At 42.8% G+C, this 23,233-nt stretch overlaps 1 protein-coding gene across 3 annotated transcripts; it reads left to right on the top strand.

The window, feature by feature from the left end:
• Nucleotides 1-46: 46 nt before the first annotated feature.
• IMMT (inner membrane mitochondrial protein) lies at nt 47-22,569 on the top strand. Of its 3 annotated transcripts, none has more exons than XM_026112798.2 (15): nt 47-256; nt 5,316-5,392; nt 5,791-5,980; nt 7,995-8,115; nt 8,795-8,875; nt 9,992-10,093; nt 12,374-12,510; nt 13,502-13,605; nt 14,003-14,138; nt 14,620-14,749; nt 17,705-17,719; nt 19,211-19,434; nt 20,592-20,723; nt 21,115-21,244; nt 21,613-22,569. In XM_026112798.2, exons 1-15 carry the CDS (start codon nt 62-64, stop codon nt 22,218-22,220), a joined length of 2,382 nt encoding a protein of 793 aa, XP_025968583.2. In that variant the 5' UTR covers nt 47-61; the 3' UTR covers nt 22,221-22,569. The 3 variants fall into 3 exon arrangements, with proteins under 3 accessions (XP_025968583.2, XP_025968584.2, XP_064367658.1); XM_064511588.1 differs by having other exon boundaries at nt 104-256; nt 5,316-5,399; XM_026112799.2 differs by lacking the exon at nt 17,705-17,719.
• Nucleotides 22,570-23,233: the final 664 nt, after the last annotated feature.

Below are 23,233 nucleotides of genomic sequence, written 5' to 3'. Positions count from 1 at the left end.
CCCTTCCCGGCGCTCTGATTGGGCGCGCGGCTCGGCCGCGCCCTCTCCGCAGGGCGGGGTTATGCCCCTCGGCGGTGCGGAAGCCCGGGCGGTTGCTGCGCATGCGCCCGGGCCGTACCCGCGACGGGGGGCGGAGGCTGAGCGGCGCTGGGAGTTACCGCGCACGGCGCCTTCCCGCAACCTCCCCCCGGCCGCGACCGGCGCCGAGGCGATGCTGCGTGCGTGTCACCGAGCGGGGGTCGCAGTGGCCGCGCAGGTGAGTAAGGCCGAGGGAGCCGCGCGGCCCCGGGGGAGCCCAGTGAGTCATCCTCGCCGTCGCCTGCCCTCCGCCCGCCCGCGGCCGGCGAGGCCCGGGTGCTCGCCTCCCGGCGCCGCGGGGAGCGAGCGGGGCCACTCCGCGGGGACTGGATCGCAGCTGTGGGGGGCAAGAGGAGACGGGGGCGGGTACGAGACACGGTGCGTCCTCTAATCGCGGCTCGGTCTTTTCTGAATGACTCCGAGCTCGCGGCGCGCGATTGGCTGCTCCGCCGCTGAGCGACGGCTGCGAGCGCCAATGAGGCGCCTCGGCGGGTGGGAGCTGTTCGGTGGTTGGTCGAATGTACTACAAGCCCCGGCATGCAACGAGCCGTCTGTGGCTGTGGGGAGAGCCGCCCGCAGGGCATGCCGGTCCTTGTAGTCCGCTAGTAGCGAGTGGCGGCGCCGTTGTAGGAGCCCGCGAGCCGCGGCTGGAGCGGGGCACGCCGGGATTTCCCGCCGGGCGTTGCGGCGGAGGGGGCCGCACTGGGCTTGCGCGGCGCGGTGCACGCCGGGCGCTGTAGTGCCCTCGGCGGCGGCGCGGCCTGTTGCGGCGGGGCCTCGCGGCGGCGAGGAAGGACGTGACCTTGTCTTCCCCTGCCGCTCGGCAGGGCCGGGGCGTCCGGGGGGGTTGGGCTGGGAGGTGGGACCGAAAACAGGCTTTCATGGGCGGCCGTCACCCGTGGCTCTGGGCGCATGTTCATTCTTAAAAGAAACAAACAAAAAGCAGCCTGGGATGGCTTTGCAGCTCTGGGAGAGGCGCTGCCTCCCCTCTGGAAGTGCATCTGTACCCTGGCTGTGCGTTTCCCTGCTTCAAAAATGCCTCTTCTTTCCTTCTTTCTCTGTCCCCACTCGTCTCGTGGTGAGGCTGAGAACAACAGAGATCTAACCTTGCCGGAGAAAGCATGTTTGAAGAAAAACCAACAGTTTTTATGCATCTTATTCTTATTTTTTGGAGTCACTTCAATATTGATATTGCAGGGGGGCTTCGAGGCGCACAGCAGTGCGTTTGCTGTACTGTACTTGTCCGTGAAGACGGCTGCCAGTCACGTGGCGTTTCTGTAAATAAAAGCTGCCACACTAAAAGAAACCAGAAACAGGAAATAAGAAACAAGTGTTTTAATTCTAGTGTTTATTTTGCAAGAGAGAGAGAGTCGTAATCAAGGCCTATAGTTAAGGAGTCCTAACCTGGTTTGGGATGCCATTAGGTAATTTTTGCATGTACTGAAAATATATCTCCCTTCATGACGTTAATACCTTCTGGCTGCTGAGATGTTATTGGGAACGTGCTGAAGCCGTCAGGCCTGGGCAGTGACACGAGGTTGCTGCATCCGGCCGTCCTGCAGGCTCCTTTGCTGCTAAGGGCGGGTGGCTGGATCCCTTGACCCCGCGCAGCGACATCAGTTTGTTGTCCCACTCCGGCCGCGGTGGTGGAGCGCAGAGCTGCCCGGCAGGTACCCCCAGGCGCATCTTGCCTGTCTCCTCCCTTAACCGTGTCTGAAATCCAGCAGTTTCTCGCAGCACTCCTTAACTTTTGTCAGCTTCGTGTTCTGTAATTTGCAGCATCTCATGCCACATGTAGTAGTTTCTCAGGTCCCGCTTGGTTCGCTGAGCCTCAGGCGAGAGCCCAGTCCTCTGCCTGCGCCCCTGCAGTGGTGTCTCTCAGGACTCGGGAAACTCGATTGTTATGTGCTGATGTAGCCCAAAAAGAGACACGTGGGGGTTTTTAGTATTAGGCATCAATAAGTGGCAAGCTGTTACAATTTTTTAAAGAATGGAAATCTTTTTTTTTAACCATACGGTATATGGAGACTGACACTAGGACAGTCTGCTTCTGTGTTGTGACATTAAGATAATCCTTTGCAGGTCAAAAATCCAGTCACCTGCAGAGTTGAAACCGGTCAGGACTGTGGGGTAGCAGGTCCTGGAGGATGCGTGGTTTCTTGGGCAGAGTGAGGGAGCCAGGGAGCAGAGTGTAGCTGTATGGGCAGATACGACAGCAACTGCTCTTCACCAGAGTTCGAGGAGAGCAGCATAAGGGTCTCGATATAGAAGATCTTCATGAAGAGAGTTAGTGGTAGAGATTGGTAGAAGTTTTAGCCTTCCCTCTTATCGGTGAGGCCTGTGAATGGGAGAATCGGTGATTTTGTTGATAAGTAAATTAAACTTGTGACTTTGAGAGAGTCACAGAATCAGGTAGTAGTTGAGGTGAGACAGGACTGCTGGAGATTATCTGGTCCAATGCCCTGCTCGAGCAGGGTCAGCTAGAGCAGCTTGCTCAGGTTTTGAACATCTCCAAGGAAGGGGATCTTCATCATGGCAATTTCATCAAAGTTTTCAAGTACATGTGCAGTGCTGTGGAGAAACTCCTCTTGCCTCATTTGGAATATTCCTAGTTTTCTTTGAAAATAAACACAAGCTTCTTTTAGAAGGTGTGATACCGGTGGCAGAAGTCTTGAATGATGGCGAAAAGACTTTCAGCTCTGTGGTCAGAGTCACTTGAGCCTTGTGATTAGAAGAGAGGTTTATCCCAGGCTGAATGAGTGCCGAGGATGGCGCATCCTCCGCTCTGTGTCTGATTGCTTGAAGGATGAGCCTGCAAGGCAAGGGTTTGGGTTGGTTTTTAAGTGTTTGGCTGTGCCATGCTGTGCTGAATCTGTCCCGAGGACTTTGCTGGAGTGAGCTTGTATGGATAATCTCAAATGCCAGATTTGTTGGAGTTCTTTATATTAACTGGAATGAGAGTATGATGTGCCTGGCAAAATGATTCTTGTAGTAATATAATAGTGGATAATGAACGTAAAATAATAACCGTTTAAGATGTTGGAGGAAACAAATAGCATGTAGAAGCATTGGAGTAGGAGGTAGAAATGGCAACAACTGCTCTACAGTGTCCTTGCCGCGAGGGATCTGCGCTGTCAGCCTGATTCCTTATCAACAGGAACTGTTTTTCCGTAGAACAGCAAGCAGTTTATCGCTGCTTCTTTACAAGAAGTAGCAACGTACAGGTGATGTTATTCTTTCAAATCCTTAGGAAAGTTGTCAGGTTTTTTTAAGATTTCCAGTATTTATTTGTAGTAAATTCCTGGTAATTATGCAAAAGGGAGATTAGAAATGTTTTGTAATTTTCCAAATCAGGATTATGCAGTGAATATAAGTAAAATGATGAAAATGGCCAAAAGAAAGCAGTGTTTCTTTAGAAATTTGCCCATGGCTTTTAGAAGTAATAGTGTGTTTAGTTGTGTATTTAGTTGGAAAAAAATAGACATCGGTACTTAAAGATTTTAGTTTGTTGTTGCGTGGCCAAAAACGGGATTTTTTTTTTTTTTTTTTTTTTACATTTTACAAGCATCTTCCAAGAAACACTTGGGCCTTGCTTAGGTTTTAGATTATGAACAAAGAGAAGCAGGTTTTCTCCTGTGTCCTGCTTGATTTCTAAATGCAGCCTGCAGGAACAGATGTGTTTACTGAGGGTGGGAGGACAAAATGGGCACGGTGTTATTTGCCATCACTGGATAGGAGTTATAATCGTATAGGTGTAGCCAGTGTGAAAAATGATGAACTGGGCCACATACTAATATTACAGTTAAAAAGCCTGGCGAGGGGAGTTCTGAGCAAAGGCTTACTTCCAGATGAGCATTGGTCAAAATGAAGTTTTGGAAGGCACTGAAAATTCAATCTTGTTTTTCCCCCTCATTTTATTAGGTTGAGCTGTAAGGATAATGCTAAAATATTTTGCTTTTTCTGTACTTAGCAGTGTAAGAAGGACCTAAGGAGAGTCAGAAACACGTGCAAGTCAACTGCAAAATCATTTAAGAGGCTTTTACTAGTGAAGTTCAATTTAACAGGAGCAGTAAAACCTCAGTGTGTGCTTCTGGCAGAATCAAGTCTCATAAACTTATTCTGCAGTGGTTTTAATTATAATGTATTTCCTTGTTGCCTGTCGTAAACCAGCAAATGAAGATGTTGAGCGCAGTGAAGGCTTGTAAAGTGCCCCGGCATGAGAGGTGCGTGCTTCCCCTTGCTGCACACGTGCTCCTGTTACTAATTACGCGGTTTTGGCTGACGTTCTGGAAACAATAAGAATTCAGTGTTCCTGCCCTTCCTCCCTGCGTTGTTGAATGGTGACAGGAGCTAAACCGCAAGATTTGAGTGTTTCGTTTATTTCCGTATGTAAAAAGAAATAGAGAAATTTCTCGTACTCGATTATGTTTTAGCAAAGCTATCTTGTTATTTAAGAAAAGTTGCCTCGCTGCCCAGAAGATCTCAGCTATGGGAAAAGTTCCTTTTGCGACTTGCGCACTGATGTCCCAGGAGACCTGTATTCCTCTTCCAGCAGTTCATGTTTAAAAAAAACTGAGGAAGACAGTTTTTTTCCTTAGTGTTTGGGTTAGCGTAGTTTAACCAGTCTTTCTGGTCGACCCTCATTTTCAGCCAAGGTATAAAGAAGATAAAAATCTTCAGCGATGGGCTCTTTATTAACTAGAGCCCACTGAAATACCCCTCTTTCATACAGCACTCTCATTTATATTATAATCTGGTTTCTATCTTGAAAGTAGTTTTGTTATTAGCTCTTTCAAAGAGAAAGTCTTCGGTTGGAAGACGGGCGGCCCAAGCTCAAGAAAGGCTTTTATGTCTTCAAAAATGAAAATAGTTTAAAATATTTAGAGAAGTGTTGTCATCTTCTGCATTGGTCACGGCTGGGCTGCTCGAGTTCATGAATCTTGATTAATGCAGTGGTGCTACCCAGGCTGCAGGTATGAAGCATAAATAGGCAAAATAAATGCAGAAATAAGCTGGGGTGGTGTTTTGTTTGTTTTTCAAAATAAGCAACTACATCTTAAAATGCCTTTAGCCTGCAAAACACAGTACAACATCACTGCTCCAATACAAGCTACCACTTTTCCTCAGAATACATTCAAGATGTGATGATAAAATGAACTAATCTGTTACTTTTGTTGGGGCGAAGAGACATTTAGGTGTGTTCGCTGCATGACTCTTGCCTTCTCCATCCCTTGCAGAATTGCCGGTGTGGGAGAGCTTCACTCCGTCCGTTACGGCAGTGCCGTGGATATGCTACCGCGCCGGGAGAGTCTGGGTACGTGGTAGGTGTTGGAGGGCGCAGTTGACTCTTGCGTCGTATTCACCAAGAGTGAATTTGCTTCTGAGCTTCACTTGACGGCAAATTGGTGGCGGTGGGGGGCGGGTGTTTAGTGACTTTTATTCTCATGGCTTTTGTGTGCTCGTTGTTTGATTCGATCAGATTTAAGTGAAGCTTATCAAGGTGATGGTTATTTAGAAGGGAGGTCATGGGTTGTCTTCTTGCCTTGATGGTGCTGGGGCTCAGAGTGATTTGAAGTGGATTCTGGGTTTATTCGTTGGCAAACTTTTGGAACAAAGTGTAGGCTTAAAGGTTTAAAATCTGTGTGATGATTGTTTGTCATATTACTGATGTGATTTACTTAACAGCTTTTGCTCTCTTTTTTTCCCCCCTAGTGTTTCTGTAGGTAAAATTATTGGTGCAGGTGTCTTGTTTGTGGGTGGAGGAGTAGGTGGAACTATCTTATACGCCAGCTATGATGCTCATTTCCGGGAAAATGTGGAGAAGGCCGTTCCCTACTCTGATAAACTGTTTGAGATGGCACTTGGTCCCGCACCCTATAGCCTAACGATGCCAAAAAAGTCGGTAAGTGCTTTGCCTTCACTTCCACTCTATTTTTTTTTCTTCTTATAGAGAGAACAGCTGCTCTTAGTTTTCAAGTTCTGATTAAGTTTGGCATGTGCTAGGTTTAGAAATATTAACTGAGCGTTTTCATGAATTCATGAATCTATGAGATTTTTGCCCTTCCTCAAAAAGATACTGAACTACATAGTAGATTCTTTCCTATTTCACACTTTTTGTTTCTTGTTGCATGAATTACACGTTTAACAGCAGTACTGTTTTCATAGTGCTGCATAACGTAGTGTTGCTTGTACGTTTCCCGTTATCATCTTAATATGGTTGTGGTCCTTGGGTTGTAAAACTGTCATTTTTACCTATCTGAGAGTAAAATAATCCAGCAAGATTGTAACTGAATAGCTGGTATGCTTACGCTCATAAATAATCTGGACAAAAAGGGGCAGGCAAACACCGGAATTTAACCATTTCGCTATGGCTAGAGATTTAGTGTACTTCGTGACGGAGCGAGATTAGGAAACGTTCATTCTAAGCTGAATTCGTTTTGAAGAGTAGTGAGAACTTTTTGAATCAGTAACGCTGATTGGTACAGAGCGATGCCTAAGCATCATACTTTGAAATCTTAGTGACGTGACCCTGCAGAAAGGAGAAGTCTGCTTCTGTGAACCTGATCCTGCTTTCAGCCTAACACTAGAAGTTGAATCTGGACATTTCTCTGTTGCTTCATCTAAAAGAAAATGCTTCCTGGTAAAACAAGAAAGCTGAAAAGCTACACTGCCCATGTCTGTTCTGAGCTTTCAGAAGCCATTTGACCCCCAAGAAAACCAAAATAATTTTAATTTGAGTTTAAGAAAGCTGTCCCGAATGGAACGGGAGAGTATGGCACATTGATTAACCCAAACTGTGTCTCATCTGGATTTAGCTACAGTTCCCCTGTGATCATCCAAGTTCTTAATGCCTCCCAGGCACCGAGTAAACGCAGGAACTTTTGTGACGAACGCAGTGGTCAGGCAGCAAAATCGTCATCTGCCTGGTTATGGTTCTAATTTAAATGCTTCTGTTATTGCCTTGTGGCTTTGTATGCTGGATAGGAAGAGATTAATATCATAAAACCTTGCAATACTTTACGCTGGAGTAGGCACGCTGGCATGTGAGCCCTTTCACAGGGAAATCGGTGAGGCCAGGCAAACCTGATTCTCCTATGTCTGTCAAACCCCTTCCATGCCTGTAGGATCTTTGGTTCAGTGATATCCAGATAAAATATTTGTGTGTATCTTTTTTTTAAAACATATCTTTAATTATACAGTCATTTATCTTTAAAACAATTCTGTTTTTTTTCCCCACTACAATTTGAAAAAGCGTTATCTAGGAACTCAGCGGGGTGGGGGTGACTCCCATAATTGGTGGTGCACAAAAAATTACAAGCTAATGATGCAGTTAGCTGAAAAATTGAAGTTGGATTGGGAGGAATGATGGCCTAACTTGTTTTGAGGATAACACTTAAGAGGTACGAAATGAAGAGAAGAAGTGTAGACTGAATTAATTTAAGATATTCTTAAATGGACTAAATAAGGTTCAGCTGAGGATAACTATCCTTAACTAAGGATAGTTAAAATATACTTTCTGGAGCTATTTCAGACCTTCATGTGCAGGTGCTCTTTATAGTTAGTCTCTGCATTATCTGTATTTTCTGTAGTGTTTCAAAACACTGCAAAATGTTTGTAATGTTTGGGGCATGAAATTATTTGCTTTTTATGCATGCCTTAATAAACTTTTGTTTGTACTGAACGCTGCCGCTGCTGTACGTTCAGTTCTGGAGAGGTGAAAATTATACAGATTCTCTCTAAATTAGAAATCAGGACAAGAAATTATATGGCCATGTTACTGTTTTCTTATGTACCTTGAGGTTTAGATCTATGGTAGAGTCGTCTGGACACACAAATGTTCTTTTCCATTGTAATGGACTCTGTGAGACACAGGCTGTTTAGAAAGCTGATAGTATTTCTTATTTTTGATCTTCAAGACACAGCAAGGCCCACTGAAGATCTCATCTGTAGCAGAAGTAATGAAAGAATCTAAACAGCCCGTTACCAAATCCCAAAAGAGCAAAACAGAAGCTGCTACTGCTTCAGAAGAAAAGGAAGGTAACTTTGCAGAATGTGGTGTAGAGTGAAACAAAATAGCTAACGTTATCCTATATCATACCTTTATAGTAGATTAAAGTAGTCTTGTGGAGTGGCTGGAGGTGAATATAATTTCTCAGAAATAATGTTATTTTCTATTCTAGTCATAAGAAAACTTGCCTAAAATGTCTTGAGCTTTATTTTTGGGTTAGTTTTTAGGAAGTTTATTTACCTTCTAGAACACTTTGGAATCAAATATAAACAACAACTGTCCTTCATGATTTACATATAAGACTCAGCAGGAAGAGCACTTTGGCTGCTGGGCTCTGAGGGGATTTGGCTCCTCTTTTTAAACAAATGCAAGAAACTTAATTTGAGATAATTGCCAACTACTTTTTAGCCAGATTAAATGGAATTGGTTTAGAGAGGAGCAGCTGTCACCCTCTTCCCTTCATTTGTCATGTCCAATGAAGTTTTGTGTGTGGAAGTACTAGCTGGTTGCTATCTATGATCTTCACTTTATTAAAAAGATGTTTATTCTGTAGGGGGGAGTGCAATTCTCTTTTCCTGGAAACAGTGATAGGAATAGGCAGATAGTACGTTTCTATAGAGGAAAAAAAATTAGAAGCCTGTACATCCCTGTATTTACCTTACAGCGTGTATATACTAACTGGTTTTGTTCTATAACTGTACTTGACAGCAGGCACAACCGCAGCGCAGGTCATCTCTGCAACAGGTGAAGCCGTGTCAGTGCCAGCTCCTGGGATGCAGACTGAAGAAGGTAAAAAAGATCATATGCACGAACACCGCGAAGCAAACCAAAAACTTGTTACCTTGAGTGCATAAATCCTTGTGTTGATATTTGTCAGGTTTTAAAGATGTGACACCCTCGGTGGCTTTTGCAGAAGGAAGAACTTCCATGGTCTGTTAATAAGACTTTTAGCATACTGAAAAGCTGAGATTGATACCTAGGACAGGTGTAGCTGTGAACTCGAGAAGAAAGCCTGCCTTTTTCCTTGTACTGAATAGGAAATTGTACAGCCCGCTCTGCCTTTGCTCTTTGTGGCTTTTCTGATTCGGAAAAGCATGTCTGTCTGGAGCTAAGTGAAGGCTCTGAACTATTGAACACTGTATAAGAAACACCCATTTCTCTATGTTAGTCTCTTTCAGATAAGATTACAGTATATTCATTTCTTTACGTATTACCAGGTTTCAGAAAAGGTATGCCAGCAGTGAGTAAATACATTCTTCAGAGTTGGCATCAGCATTAAAAGGTTTCCTGGTGTTTTTTGTTGCAGCTTGAGTCTGGGAGCTGAGACGTCTGGGCTGTCTCCTCAGTTCCTCTGCATGCTTGCTGGTGATCTTCAGAGAATCAGAATCACTTAGCTCAACATTCTCTCTGTTTTGGAGAGCAAAAGTATTCCCAGTAGCCTTAGGCTGGGGAAGAGGATATAATTTTGACTCGCTGTAGCCTTTTCCCTAATCTTTCTTTGCTTTGGCTGAACTGTCCAAGCATGCCAAAGGAGCACTGAAAAAATGTAAACAGATATTCACTTACAGCCTAAACTTGGACCTATACATGTTTTTCACTTCTTCCTTGCCTTTCACTTTTCAATTTTCTGTATTTTTGTAACTAGAGAGCATAAAATTTACAGGTGCATATGAGGTATCCACACAACTGTCTTTAATTTTGAAAAGCTTTGAGACTTGCCTTTGAAATCATGGGTATAAAGCCATCCTGGAACTACCTCAAGCTTTTTTATGTGGGAGTCAGATTTATAAAGCAATACTAACTATGAAAATCAATTCTGAATAGAAAGTTACTTCCCTGCAAATTATCCATGTACTAATTCAGAATATGCACTAAAACAGTTTAACTCTTACTATTTCTGAATAGGTAAAGAACATGAAGATTCCCATGCTGTAAAAGAACGATCACCAGAGGAAGTTGCAGCCCGGCTTGCCCAGCAAGAGAAAGAGGAACAAGAGAAGGTATCAGGTAAGTCTGTACCATTAAGACTGTTGCCTTAGTTTTTGTGTGTTTTATGCAACAACAGCAACAACAAAATTGCTAGACTATATTGGCTTTAGAGTCTGAATTGCTTGTGTACCTCCCATCTGTGTTGTTTTGGCAGAATGAGTTGTGCTCAGGCTTCTTAGTGGCCCTCCACTGCTCTCTCCCCAGTTTGTTGGTATCTTTCTTATTCTGGGGTCTAAAAATGAGACACAATATTCCAGATGTGGTCTCAGGAGTGCCAGTTAGAGGGGAGTAATTCTTTCCCTTGACCTGTTGGGTACGCTGTTGTTGGTGCAGCCCAGTTCAGTTAGGCTTCGTTGCTGTTGACTCTGGTTCAGTTCGCCATCCCCTGGGATGCCCGGGTCCTGCTTTACGGAGCTGCTGCCTCGACTTGTTTGGTGGTGACTGAGCAGCACTGTGTCAGGACACCGAAGAGTTACTTACAGGTTCTGCATTGGACACTGTGACTAGTCCTTGCTCGGGTTTTAAGCCAAACAGTCCTATTAATCCAAGTGCTCTTGGAGCAGCCACACTACTAAGAAGTTGTCTAGCTTTTCCCATGTCCTGCAGCTTATGTCCTTCTTGTGAGTCTTGCTCTAAACAATGAATTTTTTGTTTTGTTTTTTTCTCCTACTTGCCTTATTAGTTTTTAAATACTTCTGGGCTGTTGTTTGGTTTTGCTGCAGATTCCTTAAATCAAGAGTTTTGAGTTGTTTTCTGATTGGCTTCAGGAGCAGTCAGAGAAATAAGGAAGTGGTTTTGGTAGGTGGTGTTTTGCTGTCTAGCATGTGTGGGCAAATCTGTGGCCAGCTACCTTGAGACTTCTCTTCTGAAACCAAACCCAGCCCAGGCTGCAGGTTGTCTGGTAGTGCTAGAGCACTTGCATGCTCTCCTTAGCCAGCCTTGATGAGGACAAGAGGGAAACGGGCCTCTTGGAGGAGCGAAGGGATGTTGAATTAGTTCTGACTTGGGCGGATGCAAGTATGGCTGGCTGCGATGGCTCTGCAGACCTGCAGCGAGGGAAGAAATCTCTGGTGGGGGCAGGTGGGGTAGAGACATTAACCGCATGGATGCTGAACAGCTATTTCAGAAAAAATTGTAACATTCCTTACTATATTTAAAGTAAGTGAAAGTTTGTAGCTGACCACATAGTTAGAACAAGCTCAAAAGGGAGTTTAACCATATTGAGGTATTGGACATGCTTTAGCCTGCCTTGAGAGCTATAACCTTTATATTTTATTGTTCTCATTGTGTTTGGAAAGAACTGATCTTGGGAGAGATGCTGGTAGTGAGCTGGGTCTCGTCTGACCTGCCCACGCCCTGGGCATGTGACCTTGGTCTTGGCAAATGTGCCGGCCACCCTCAGACTTCCCTGGGTGCTTTGGACCTCAGCCGCAGCCTGCGCCCGGGCGCGTTGTTGTACGTGAGCGGTGGGAATGGTGTACAGGCTGGGCTTCACGGGCTCAGAGCCACGTTTAGCTCCCTGCAGACATTCTTGTTGTGGGCTGCTGCTGCTTGTTACTGTTCAGGAATTTGTCTGCTTTAGAAGAGCCCCGGCAACATTAATAGAAACAAGAGTTGTGGTGTTAGCACTCTGCTACTAACAAGGACTTTGTTGCAGGTGAAAAAGTTAAGGTGTTATGCTGAAAAAAACCCAAAGGAATATTTACTGGGAAGGTGCATTTACTTGCCCCACTACTTGGAAATAAATATCTGGCTCCAGTAGTTGTTAATTCTATTAACTGTTCTGCTTTGGATGCTCCTTGAATTAGTAGTTCATTTGTGCTTACATACCAAGAGGAACAGATAGTTGCTTCCACTGCTTTCTGAGCTGGGAAGAAAAACTCTGTATTTCCTTGTGGAAGATAGGAATATACACGTACTTTCTCTTAGTAACCATTTTAACAAGGGAAGATGGAAAATACCTACTGTATTAAACGCACCTCCCTGCAAAAGTATGATAAAGGTCTTCCACTGAATGGCTTTAATAACTGAATATTTATTTAATAATTATATTTTATTTACAGAGTGAACTGCTGTAAGTGTAGGCTTATGGCTTGTTACTCATTTTCTAAAAAAGGAGTGTATTCTGATGACCTTTCCTCTTCTGTAGGCTGCAGCATAGTTCCCAAACTGATCTTTTGTGTCACAGAAAATAATGTAAGGAGACAGTTGAGGAACTGCGGAGGATGTAATGTGCCATTTTACTAATTGTAAGACTCTTTTCTTTTCCTTATAGTTTAATTCAGTGTATTTTTCCAGCCCTTGCAGCAACTTTAGAAGGAGCCCTAAGCAGTGCAGCTCGTATAACCCTCCAGGCAATTACTGCACAGGAATCTGCTGTGCAAGCTGTGAATGCCCATGCACAAATATTGAAGGAGGCAATGGACAATTCTGAGGTAAATTGGCCAAATGGGAACAATTTTTTTACACTGTGTTCGGCAAACCTTTTCATCTTACAATGAAAGATAAAGTCGGAAGCTTTTCTGGCAGTGTCTCTTTATCGCAGTTTCAACTAATTAATCTTTCCACTTGTGTAGTTTAATAGTAAAGTGTTCATGCTTTTGACTTTTTTTGTTTTTCCCCAGCTCTTTTACTCCCATTTTGCAAGTAGAGAAATTCAAGTTATATACTGATAGTCTTGACAATTAATGCTTCATTGTATTTTAATTTCCAACCCGGTTTTATCTAACTATAGTTAGGGTGCTATACTGTCTACCCTGATAACTCTGTTAAACCATTCCCTTTGCCAAAGTCTTCCTGGCGGATTGTTCTTTCCTTAGTCTGGAATACGTTTGCCGTGTCTGGAGATGACTGTGGGGTGTGTGAACTATCCCACGTGGTGGTTCTGGTGCCCCAGCATCTGGGTTTGTGTAGAACTGCTGCTTCTCAATTCTGGAGCAGATGATATCACCTAGTGGTTAATCAGATGAGCAGGGGCATATGCACAAATTATACAAGCACTCAAAATCTAATCTTGTAGTTAGTAAAACTAACTAGTAAAAAAAAAAAAAAGATCTTAATGAGAGTTTGTTTTTAAGCTTAATACTTAAAATCCTGTGAAACTTTAAAATTGTTTTTAAATTCAGTACATGTAGAGGTTTCCCCCAAATACCATAGCATTACGCAGAAGCGTGAGGCTGACTGTGTGTAAAAATGACTGTTGCTCAAGTGGAACAAAATGGAAGAATCAAACAGAATATAACATTGAGAGGAAAAAACATTCTTAAAGCTTCCAACTGTGTTGGTGGTAAAATAGGTGAACATTGCTCAGTTTTCAAATGAAATTAATTTAGGAACTTCTGAATCTCTGCAGGTTTCCTTTTTTTTTTTTTTAATAACTTTTTTTAGTGGTTGCGATTACCCTAATTAGAAACCTGTGCTTTTTAGACTGCTGGGGAGAAAAAATCAACTCAGTGGCGTACTCTGGAGGAAGCATTGAAGGATCGGAGAAGAGCAGTGGATGAAGCTGCTGATGCCCTTCTGAAAGCCAAGTATGTTGCTTGTTTTTAAGGCTTATCAAGGGGTAAGGTAACATCACCCATGTGACAGCTGGCAGAAATTAAATGAGTTTCTAGAAAGTATGTAGGGTCACCTGTGTGCATATCAAACTGATCTGTTCAGGCCAAATCAAAAAAGTAGTCACATGTCTTAATTTATAGTTTGTACTTCTCTGTTGCCTGTGCTCATGGTCCTTAGTGTACCTGGAGTCTGAAACAATCTTATTCCTCTCTCTAAGAACTTTTTGATTGCAGCATCTTAATCATAGAGCCGGTAGATGGGAAACATCAGTAGAGTTGTCCAGTGGATGCAGGAAGTCGGAAGTAAACTTCTGTCTGGGGCTGTGTTGTAAGAGATGTATGAGTTGTAATTGGCAGCTTCTCTTTTCAGAGAAGAGTTAGAGAAGATGAAAGGTGTCATTGAGAATGCCAAGAAGTCTCAGATCACAGCAGCAAAATCTCACATACTTGCTGCAGAAGAAAATCTTCATCATATGATAGTTGACTTGGACAATGTCGTGAAAAAGGTAAGTAGTTAGCCTATAGCCTAGCAGTTAGCCTGATAGCTCACTATTAGTTTAGCCTAATATTGGGAACATTGTAACTTGTTGAGAGGAGGGCAGCTGTCACAGAGCTAACTTGTTACACCTGTATGATAGCTGTAGGCTGCTCTGGAAGCAGAAATTGTTCTGTAGCAGAGGAAAAGAGCTAGGTATCTTTGAAAATATAGACTGAATTTATGATACTGTCTGGGTCCTGTCCAGGCTATGGATTGGTTATGTAGTTACAGTGCACGTGACAGAATGGATTTGTGATAGTTCCAGCAAATAATTATTGTATACAAGAGACTTAATATCACGAGGTCTCTTCTTTCTCCAAGTAAGTTTGCTTTACGTGGGGCTGGAGGATAAACACCACTCATTCGGGTCTTACTCCTGAATTCGTTATGTTTCTGGCTTCAATATTTGCCTTGAAAAATAAACATATTCTTACTTTTGTTTGTTGTAGGTTCAGGCAGCGCAGTCTGAGGCTAAGATAGTAGCTCAATATCATGAGCTTGTGGCTACAGCTAGAGAAGAATTTCAGCGAGAACTTGATAGTATCACTCCAGATGTGCAGCCTGGCTGGAAGGGGCTAAGTAAGTCTCTGACTGCAGTGTTATTTTGGAAGTTGTCACATGCCAGTCGTCTTGTTTGCCAGTGTCCCTACAATTATGACCACTCAATCAAATGTCCAGCTTCCTGTTTTCTATATCATTTGGTTGGCTAGAAGTTAAAATTAATTCACAATTAAAACAAGTAGGCTAAAGCAGGTGTTACAAGATGGCTTAATTTTATAAACTACCTGCATTGTATTTGAAATTTCACAAAATGTAGCTCTTGTATGATAAAGATCATGTAGCTTTTTAAACATCTCTTCCCTCCCCTGGTATTCCAGGAATAGAGAGCCCAGTGAGCCTGTGTCTTCCACAGAGGAGAGCAAGGCAGATTGAGTTTCAGCCAGGGGTGTTCTCAGTAAAGTGCAGTTACTCATGGAGTTAGCATCTGTCTCGTTTCCATTAACATGAATTTACGATGGCAGCGGAATAGCTATAGAGCGGCTATAATTGACTCCCTGCTTCCACAGTAAATGAATTTGGCTTTATGGCTTCTGATATTGTAACGTACTGTACTGCATGACACAAAGTGCTGATTTGGTATAAATTCTGGTTCAGAGTTAGGGTTTTCTGGGTTTTTTTGGTAATTAATGCATCACATTTTAGCAGTTTTTGTTACTGTGGAAGGAAGAGCAATACCTAAACACCCTATAAAGCCAGCATAAAATCTGTCGCGTGCTCTGATTTGAAAAACAGTCATGTGGTCACCCCAGATCTGGGTCAGATTTGTATTGCTCAGTGATCAAGTAGTTCTGTGATTGTAGGTATAGCATGATTATGGAGTAACAAAGAGCTCCCTGAGTTTCTCCAGGTCATCACTGAAATGACAGATAAACTGGAGCAGAGATGATTTATTGTTCTTTTTGGATATTGAGCAGCTACTGCAAAAGCTTATTAGTGACTCTCAGATTAAATACATAGCAAATGTTCTCTCACTATAAGATTACAATTCTAGATGCATTTTTGTGATGAGAGAAGCTTATGCTTACAGTCACGTGCCTTACTCGGGTGGTGTTACATGCATATATAAGTGCTGCTTCTCATGTACAGTTAGCCCTGAGCTGTTATTGGGAACCGGTAACTTTTTTCTTTAACTGTGTTTAAAAACAAGAAAGAAACAACCACCAGAAACTTGTCCCATCTGCTCAATTTCCTTCTTTTCCCATATGTTATTTCTAAATTAAATTGACACAGTAACTTATATTAAGGTATAGCCAATGCTGCCCAAAAGCAGTGAATAGATGTCTTTTGTTTCTTCTGCTAATACGACTACAATTCTTTGCCTGAAATCTGGACATTTTATGAGCTAGTATTTATTTGAGGTGCCTGGGTTTTTCAACTTGAGCTCTTTTCTGCTTTCTAATAATAGAAAAAAGTGAAATGAAAAATGCAAGTCAAAAGTTACACTAGTCTGTCTTTTTTTATTAGACGAATTAAAATATATTACCTTGAGCTGTCGGAAATATTCTTATACCACAGTGTTGCAGAAGGCAAGCAGGGAAGGAGTCAGACTCATGATCAAGTTATGATGGCTTAACAAGTCAGCTCATCCACAGTAATCATCTCTGCACACTCTTTGCCCGCAGGTAGTGTGACTTAACTGCTCTCATTTTAAAGATGAGCAAAGCTGCAGGAGGTTGAGTGTGTGCACATACCATTACTGTGGATAAGCTATTGCAAGAACTTGATTGTGGTACTTCCATGGAACAATTACTGCCTGTTTTAACGCACAAAAAAGTAACATGCTTAAAAGAAACAATCTACATAATCCCAAGCAGTCTTGTTACATAAAATACTAAATGTATTTTATAAATAATATACCTAAAATACATAAAACATAAAAGTATTAAATCATCTAAGTTTTTTTTTTTTTAGTCTCAGTGTTTAAAGGGAGTTATCATAACTTCATTTCTGTATGACAACAGATTTATTTTTAGATGTAACACCTGCTGTTTGTAAAAATGTGGTGTTAATATTGCATAATGCAGCTTTCCTGAAGTACAAAATGAAGTATTGCAACATACTTTTTCTTAATACTACGTTATACTTTAGAAATGTGGACCTTAGTCCACAAATCATATTTGTAGCTAAAGGAAGGTACCAGATCTCTGAAATGGTTGGGTTTTTTTCTTTTTGTAAACATTTCAAACAAATAGGGGGAAAAACATTTTTAAATTGATGAACTACTTGCAGAGCTTGCTGTGCTGCCTTAAATATGCAGTCTTTTGAGGTATTAGAGTTTTGTAGAAAAAATGGAATTATGACGACAGAATAATCAGAGTTTTTTTTCCTTTACCTAAGAACATGAAAACATTTTTAGACTTTTCTTAGCTGGGCTCTGGTCTTAAAAAGGACTGCTTTTTGGCAGTGTGGAGGAGAGGGAATCTCCTGGTAGCTCCCGTGCATTCATTTTCAGACCGGTGCGACCTACTGAAGTATAGGGGACTGACTGGTTAGGGTCAGGGGCTCCCACGGCTGCTTGTAGTCTGCTGCATGGGAATTTTGTTCCTTCATTTATCCAGTTACACCACCACCGACAGCTTCTGATTTAGAAGAACCTAGAAACGTCAGACTAAAAATTGCGGTATCATGTTGCACTTTTCTACTTCAAACTTGTATTCCTCGCTTTGGCTAAACTGTTGTGGTTTATCTGCACCACTCCTTTGCTAGGACCATTAAACTCGAACATCAATCTGTGAGTTTCTACAGGTGACTTGAGTAGTTATGGGATGTTTTGGGCTATACCTTGCTTGTAATGTACAGAGACTTTTATGTTCCCCACAGTGTTCTTTCCAAGTTCCTAAAGACTTGGACTCATGCTTAAGTCACTCTAAATAGGAAACTACTAGTAAACCGTTTTCCATTTTACTTTTGCGTGACTGACGTGCTGCTGTGAATGTGCATTAACTCTTCCAACCTTTCCTCTTTCTGTTGCAGAGATAACTGATTTAGGTGAGTCGCTATAGCTTTGTCTGGTCTTGGGAATGTCATCTCTTTTCTTTGTCCTTTTTCATGTTTGTGTTGTACATCACTTTAAACTACATGCAATACCAACAAAGTGGTGAAGCATTGCATTCCTAAAGCCTTTCCTACTGAGGTATGCTTTGGGATCCTCTCCCCTCACTTTGCATGTGTAGCTTAAATCACAAACTTTGTCTAACAGCACTTCCTAGGCGAGTGTGATTGCTGGCTTGTAAAAGCCAAGTTTACATTTCTTTGTGAATTTAAGCCTTTCAGTGTGTGCTGATGAGACTCAAATGGGACTGAGAAACTTTGATCTAATTAAGCTATGTGATAGCTTTATGTTTGAGAAGCCAAGGAGGGCCACTCTGAAAGGTCACCCAAAAGGATTCATTTAACTTGAAGTTGGCTTGATTCTCTGAACATCAGTTTATCTTATTCTCTGAAAATCATTTAATCTTTTGTATCGCTTTTCAAATTGGCTTTTTGATTGAAAGGAAAAAAATATGAACCTCAGAATCAAACTTAATTTAAAACTGAAGTGCAGTAAAAAAACAGCCTTAAGTTCAACAGCTGAGCTAATCAGTGCTGCTGCTCAGCCGTTCGGACACTGGCACCGTCCCACCGAGCCCTCCCGCACCAGCCCGTTCTCCAGCACTGACCACCAGAGTGCCTGAAGGGCTGTTGAATTTTGCTTGCTTTGGCCCCTGCAGGAGTACTTTTTTCCTGAGTGGTCCCAGGTTTTCCGTGTGAAGCAGGGTGATTTGGCAGTCAGGATGAAAGTGTGAGCTGCAGCATTTTACAGAGCATGTTCCACTCTCAGGTCACTAAACCTATGATGTTGCAGGCAGAGCTTGTATCCTCCTTCCCTCCCAGAAAAAAAGGTAGCAAACTTTTTAGCAGATGCAAATCTAGTTGTGGCCACTACAGCTATCTGAGGAGCTGAAAGGTACAAATTTGGGTAAGAAATCTAATTATAAACAGTTGGTCTGGAGAACTATTCAACAGATAATGTTATTTTGGCTTTTTTTCACAATCACTTGGGTGTTCTTTGGGTGAAATTTCTTTAAGCTGTTCATCTCAGTACCCAGCTGGATACATCAGTCAGCACCTGAGTTTTACACATATTGGTGGAAAATACATAGTAGTGTAAACACCAAGAAATGGGCAATGTTGTCAACAGTCTCTTCTCATTGAGATGTAACATGGATATGGGAATATAAGCAATGGGTGTGAATCATTACAAGGAAATAAATTTCTCTGCTGATGACAGAAAGTGCTTGTTTGTAGGTGTGGTTCGGAAAGGAGACTGGGTGGGCATTAGTACGGCTCAGAAGCTTCACGTGCTCTGAAACTTCTTTCATAAAACAAGCTAGCTGGTTAACACGTGGAGCTGTGCAGCCCTGGGACCTTGGGTGGAAGGTGGGAAGCACCGTGGTGGCAGTCTCTCTGCAGACCTTTCTAACGCCCTGTTTTCTTTAGCCGGCCAGTTATCCACCGACGACCTGAATTCTCTCATTGCACACGCGCATCGTCGCATCGACCAGCTAAACAAGGAGCTGGCAGAGCAGCGGGTGAGAGAGCAGCAGCACATCGAGTCGGCCCTGGAGAAGCAAAAGCTAGAAGATAAAAAGGCACTTGAGGCAGCTGTGGCCAAAGCACTGGAGCATCACAAAGGCGAGATTGAAATTGAACAGGAAAAAAAGGTAAAATGGAGTAACTCACCTGTTCGAGTAACAAAAGGGTGTGGTATAACTGGAAAAAGCGCACAGAAAGACTTCAGACATGGGCGCCCTGCTAGGCTAAGCTTGGAAACAAGAGCAGGAATGATAATTTTATCGTTCTTAAGAAACAACGTCTTTGCTGTCTGCTGTTGGAGACAGGATTACTGGGTCAAAATAAACATTGACCTGACCCAGTACAGCTGTCTTAGGTTCTGCAGTCCTTCCATCCTGCCTGCTTAAAGGAGGTGTCTGCATATTTTTCCACTGTGTGCTTTGCTTGGGGTTTGGGATTTGATTTCTTTCAAAAAGACTATGAAAATGGCTTAGAAATGTGATGCTGCTCTGGCCATTGAGGGTGTACAACTTATAGAAATCTAGGCCCTTGGAGTTTTTACCCTTTGAGATGTTGTACTGCAAGCAGCCACTTGTGCTAAATGCTACTGCTATTTTTACATACGTATTTCTGAAAATGAGATGAAACATTGGTTGTTAGTTGAAAAGTTTGTATTGACTTGAGTGAAACTAAGGATTTCACCTATAACCTATTAGTTCCAAGTACTGAAGTGACTGGTGTTAATTTAGAGCTCATTTTTTTTCTAAATTTAAATTGTTTTCACTGCATTTAAGGGAAGATGGGATCCTTTTTTTAAAAAAAAAAGAACAAAAAAATCCACACCGTTCAACTGTTCCTAACCAAGCCTGACCCATTCACCCTTGTGCCAGCCTGCGCTGTCTGCTGCAGGTCTCTTATAAAAGATCGGGAGAAAAGGGTATGACGGCATCTAACTCAAACAGCGTTACAACACATAGGGAAGGTGATGTGCTTTTTGTTTGGAATCTCATTTGTAAACACCAAAGTGTTCAGTTTGTCGGGTCAGTGTATTTTTAATGTAATACTTTGATACCCTGCTAAGTGTGTAGTGAGCATAACTACCTGTTACTGGCACTGTGGGCTGTGAAGCTATTCTTTCAATTAAGCCTCAGCTTTAAGATGGACCTCTGCAGCTTTTATGATGAAACACAGGCTCTGTCAATGGGATTTCTATAAAATGCACCCTAAGTAATCACTGATGGATAACAACCTTAGTTGTTGGCAAGCAATTGAGAAACTGGTGTAATAACTGCTTCTTTGGGTACAGATTGAAGAAGTCCGAGAGGTGATGGAGAGTGAAATGAGGACCCAGCTCCGGCGGCAGGCCGCTGCCCACACGGATCATCTGAGAGATGTTCTTAAGATCCAGGAACAGGAACTCAAAGTGGAATTTGAGCAGGTAGGAGAGGAAGGTGCCCAAATGAATTAGGTGGTGATTTTGTTAAATACCACTGTGGGACTCTTGCAAAACGTGCACCTCACAGGATAAGAGTCCCAAACCATCTTCAGGACACTGAAGCATAGGTGGGCAGGGAATGAAGCCTGCTCATCCAGAAGAGATGAAGTATAGTGCTTGAACGTGTGGGTTTTATCCCGACTTCTCCTAAAAGCTTTTGCTTTAGGTGAGGACTTTTTGATAACTATAAAAGCAGTAACTGTTAAATTCACCCTAATAGGGCTTCTTATGGGCATCATGTATTTACTGCGTGCATTGTCCCTGACAGAAATACCTAATTTATAAGATGTGTTAATAGTTAAACAGATGTTACTGTTCTATCACTCTGTTTCAGAACTTATCAGAAAAACTCAGCGAACAAGAAATGCAGTTCCGACGCCTTACTCAGGAACAACTTGACAACTTCACGTTGGATATAAACACTGCCTACGCCAGACTGAAAGGAATCGAGCAAGCAGTTGAGAGTGAGCACTGAAACAGATTTACAGACTAGAGTCAAGAGCCCCAAAGGCCTGTTACCAAAACTGGGTGCCTAAATGCAGGATTAGGCGTGTAGGCAGCAAGTCTAGCTTTGCTGCTGTGCTGAGCACCTAACACGTCCCAGCTGTGGCAGTCCAAAGCTGTCTAGCTATTTCTCTTATGTACAGGGAGTATCGGATACTGAATTGTGGATCAGACTTGCTTTGACCACAGATATTAAGGGTGCTGCTTTTGAAAATGAACTGCTTGGGGGGCGGGGGTGGCTTTTGCCATGTTCAGATGCTTCAGTGTTTAGTACTTTGCCTATATGTATGTTCCCAGCTAACAGTCCCCTTCTTGGACTGTTCCCCAGGTCATGCTGTTGCAGAAGAGGAAGCCAGAAAGGCCCACCAGCTATGGCTTTCCGTTGAAGCACTGAAATACTGCATGAAGACAGCCTCTGGGGATAGTCCCACAGAACCGCTGGAGAGTGCGGTGAAGGCCATCAAAGCCAGTTGTTCCGACAACGCGTTTACAGAAGCCTTAACGGCAGCTCTCCCTCAGGAGTCCCTGACACGAGGCGTGTACAGTGAGGAGGCCCTCAGAGCACGTTTCTATGCAGTCCAAAAACTGGCAAAAAGAGTGGCTATGATTGATGAAACAAGAAACAGCTTGTATCAATACTTCCTGTCATACCTGCAGTCACTTCTTGTGTTTCACCCTCAACAGCTGAAGCCACCTGCTGAGCTCAGCCCTGACGACCTGGATACGTTTAAGTTACTGTCTTATGCTTCCTATTGCATTGAACACGGAGATCTGGAGCTGGCAGCTAAATTTGTCAACCAGTTAAAAGGAGAGTCTAGGAGAGTGGCGCACGACTGGCTGGCTGAGGCTCGAATGACCCTAGAAACCAAACAAATTGTGGATATCCTGACAGCATACGCCAGTGCTGTGGGGTTAGGAACAACTCAAGTGCAGTGAGCTAGCAGCATAGCTTTGGAGGCAGTTCACAACTGGTGGTGCTGGAAGGAAATCCAACAGTCTCTAAGGGTTGCAAACCAAGCAGTTGGCATGGGCTGGAAGCATCAAATCAAAGCACGGGTACTGTCTTGTTTCCTTGCACCGTATTTAACTTCACCATCTGCTGCATTTGCATTGGTTTTGAGTTATCATGACAACCAACTTCAGGAAGCTTCTCTACAGTCTGTGTAACAATTCTGTTGCCCCATCTTTCTTACCAAGAGGGCTTGTCATCCAACCAAAATAATGTTTGTAACCTATCAGTAATGATTTGCCACTTTGTCAGCTGAATAAAACAAGATTTCAACCACTTTCTCCTGATGTTCAGTTTCCTATTTAAAATAAACTATGTATGACAGCTGATAGTATTATAGCAGCCTTTTCTCAGTGGAAGACTTCTCTGAGGAAGACTAAACTTATCTCTATACTCATCCTATTTTCAAGAAGTAAGAATTCATTAATGTGATCAAGGCTCTATTCATTAAATAATTTGTACAACAGCTGTAAAACATTCATGTATGAGTACAGGTTTAAGTAGGCATAACTTAAAGTAGTGTCAGAGCAACACATTTAGCTGGGTTTAACAAAAACTAAAGTAACACCTTCAGCAACTGCATACTAACTCAGGGCTTGGCCTACCTTCTGTTGTTAAGTATCTAGCAGTATTCCAGTTTTGAACTGTTGGTACAGTAAAGCAAGGAGCATAAGTTACTCTCTGGAAAAAAAAAAATGAAGGGGTGAGTAGTCCTCAAATGTTCATTTTCTAACCCTTAACCTACAGTAACCTAACATTTGCTGCAGAAGGCACATTGAACTTGCTGGAGGAAAAAGTGCCTTCAAAACAGCTGAACTGCAAGTCCTTAGTGTCATGTGAGGAACACTTCAGTTTTAGCCTTTAAGCTGTAGTTTGTTCAACCTGCAGCAGCTGCTGCTTCCCAAGCTCATTACTCAGTTAGCCCTCTGCTGCTTCCCAC

Source organism: Dromaius novaehollandiae, chromosome 4, assembly GCF_036370855.1.
Source record: "Dromaius novaehollandiae isolate bDroNov1 chromosome 4, bDroNov1.hap1, whole genome shotgun sequence".
Classification (NCBI taxonomy): domain Eukaryota; kingdom Metazoa; phylum Chordata; class Aves; order Casuariiformes; family Dromaiidae; genus Dromaius; species Dromaius novaehollandiae.
The sequence above is the reverse complement of the archived record's forward strand: the minus strand, read 5'-3'. Positions and strand labels throughout refer to the sequence as shown.

Excerpts from the sequence above, each read along its gene's own strand:
- IMMT (XM_026112798.2), top strand. The coding sequence starts at position 62 with ATGCCCCTCGGCGGTGCGGAAGCCCGGGCGGTTGCTGCGCATGCGCCC. Across the intron at positions 12,511-13,501 it reads AGGCAATGGACAATTCTGAG|ACTGCTGGGGAGAAAAAATC; the intron begins GTAAATTGGCCA and ends TGTGCTTTTTAG. Across the intron at positions 20,724-21,114 it reads TCAAAGTGGAATTTGAGCAG|AACTTATCAGAAAAACTCAG; the intron begins GTAGGAGAGGAA and ends ACTCTGTTTCAG.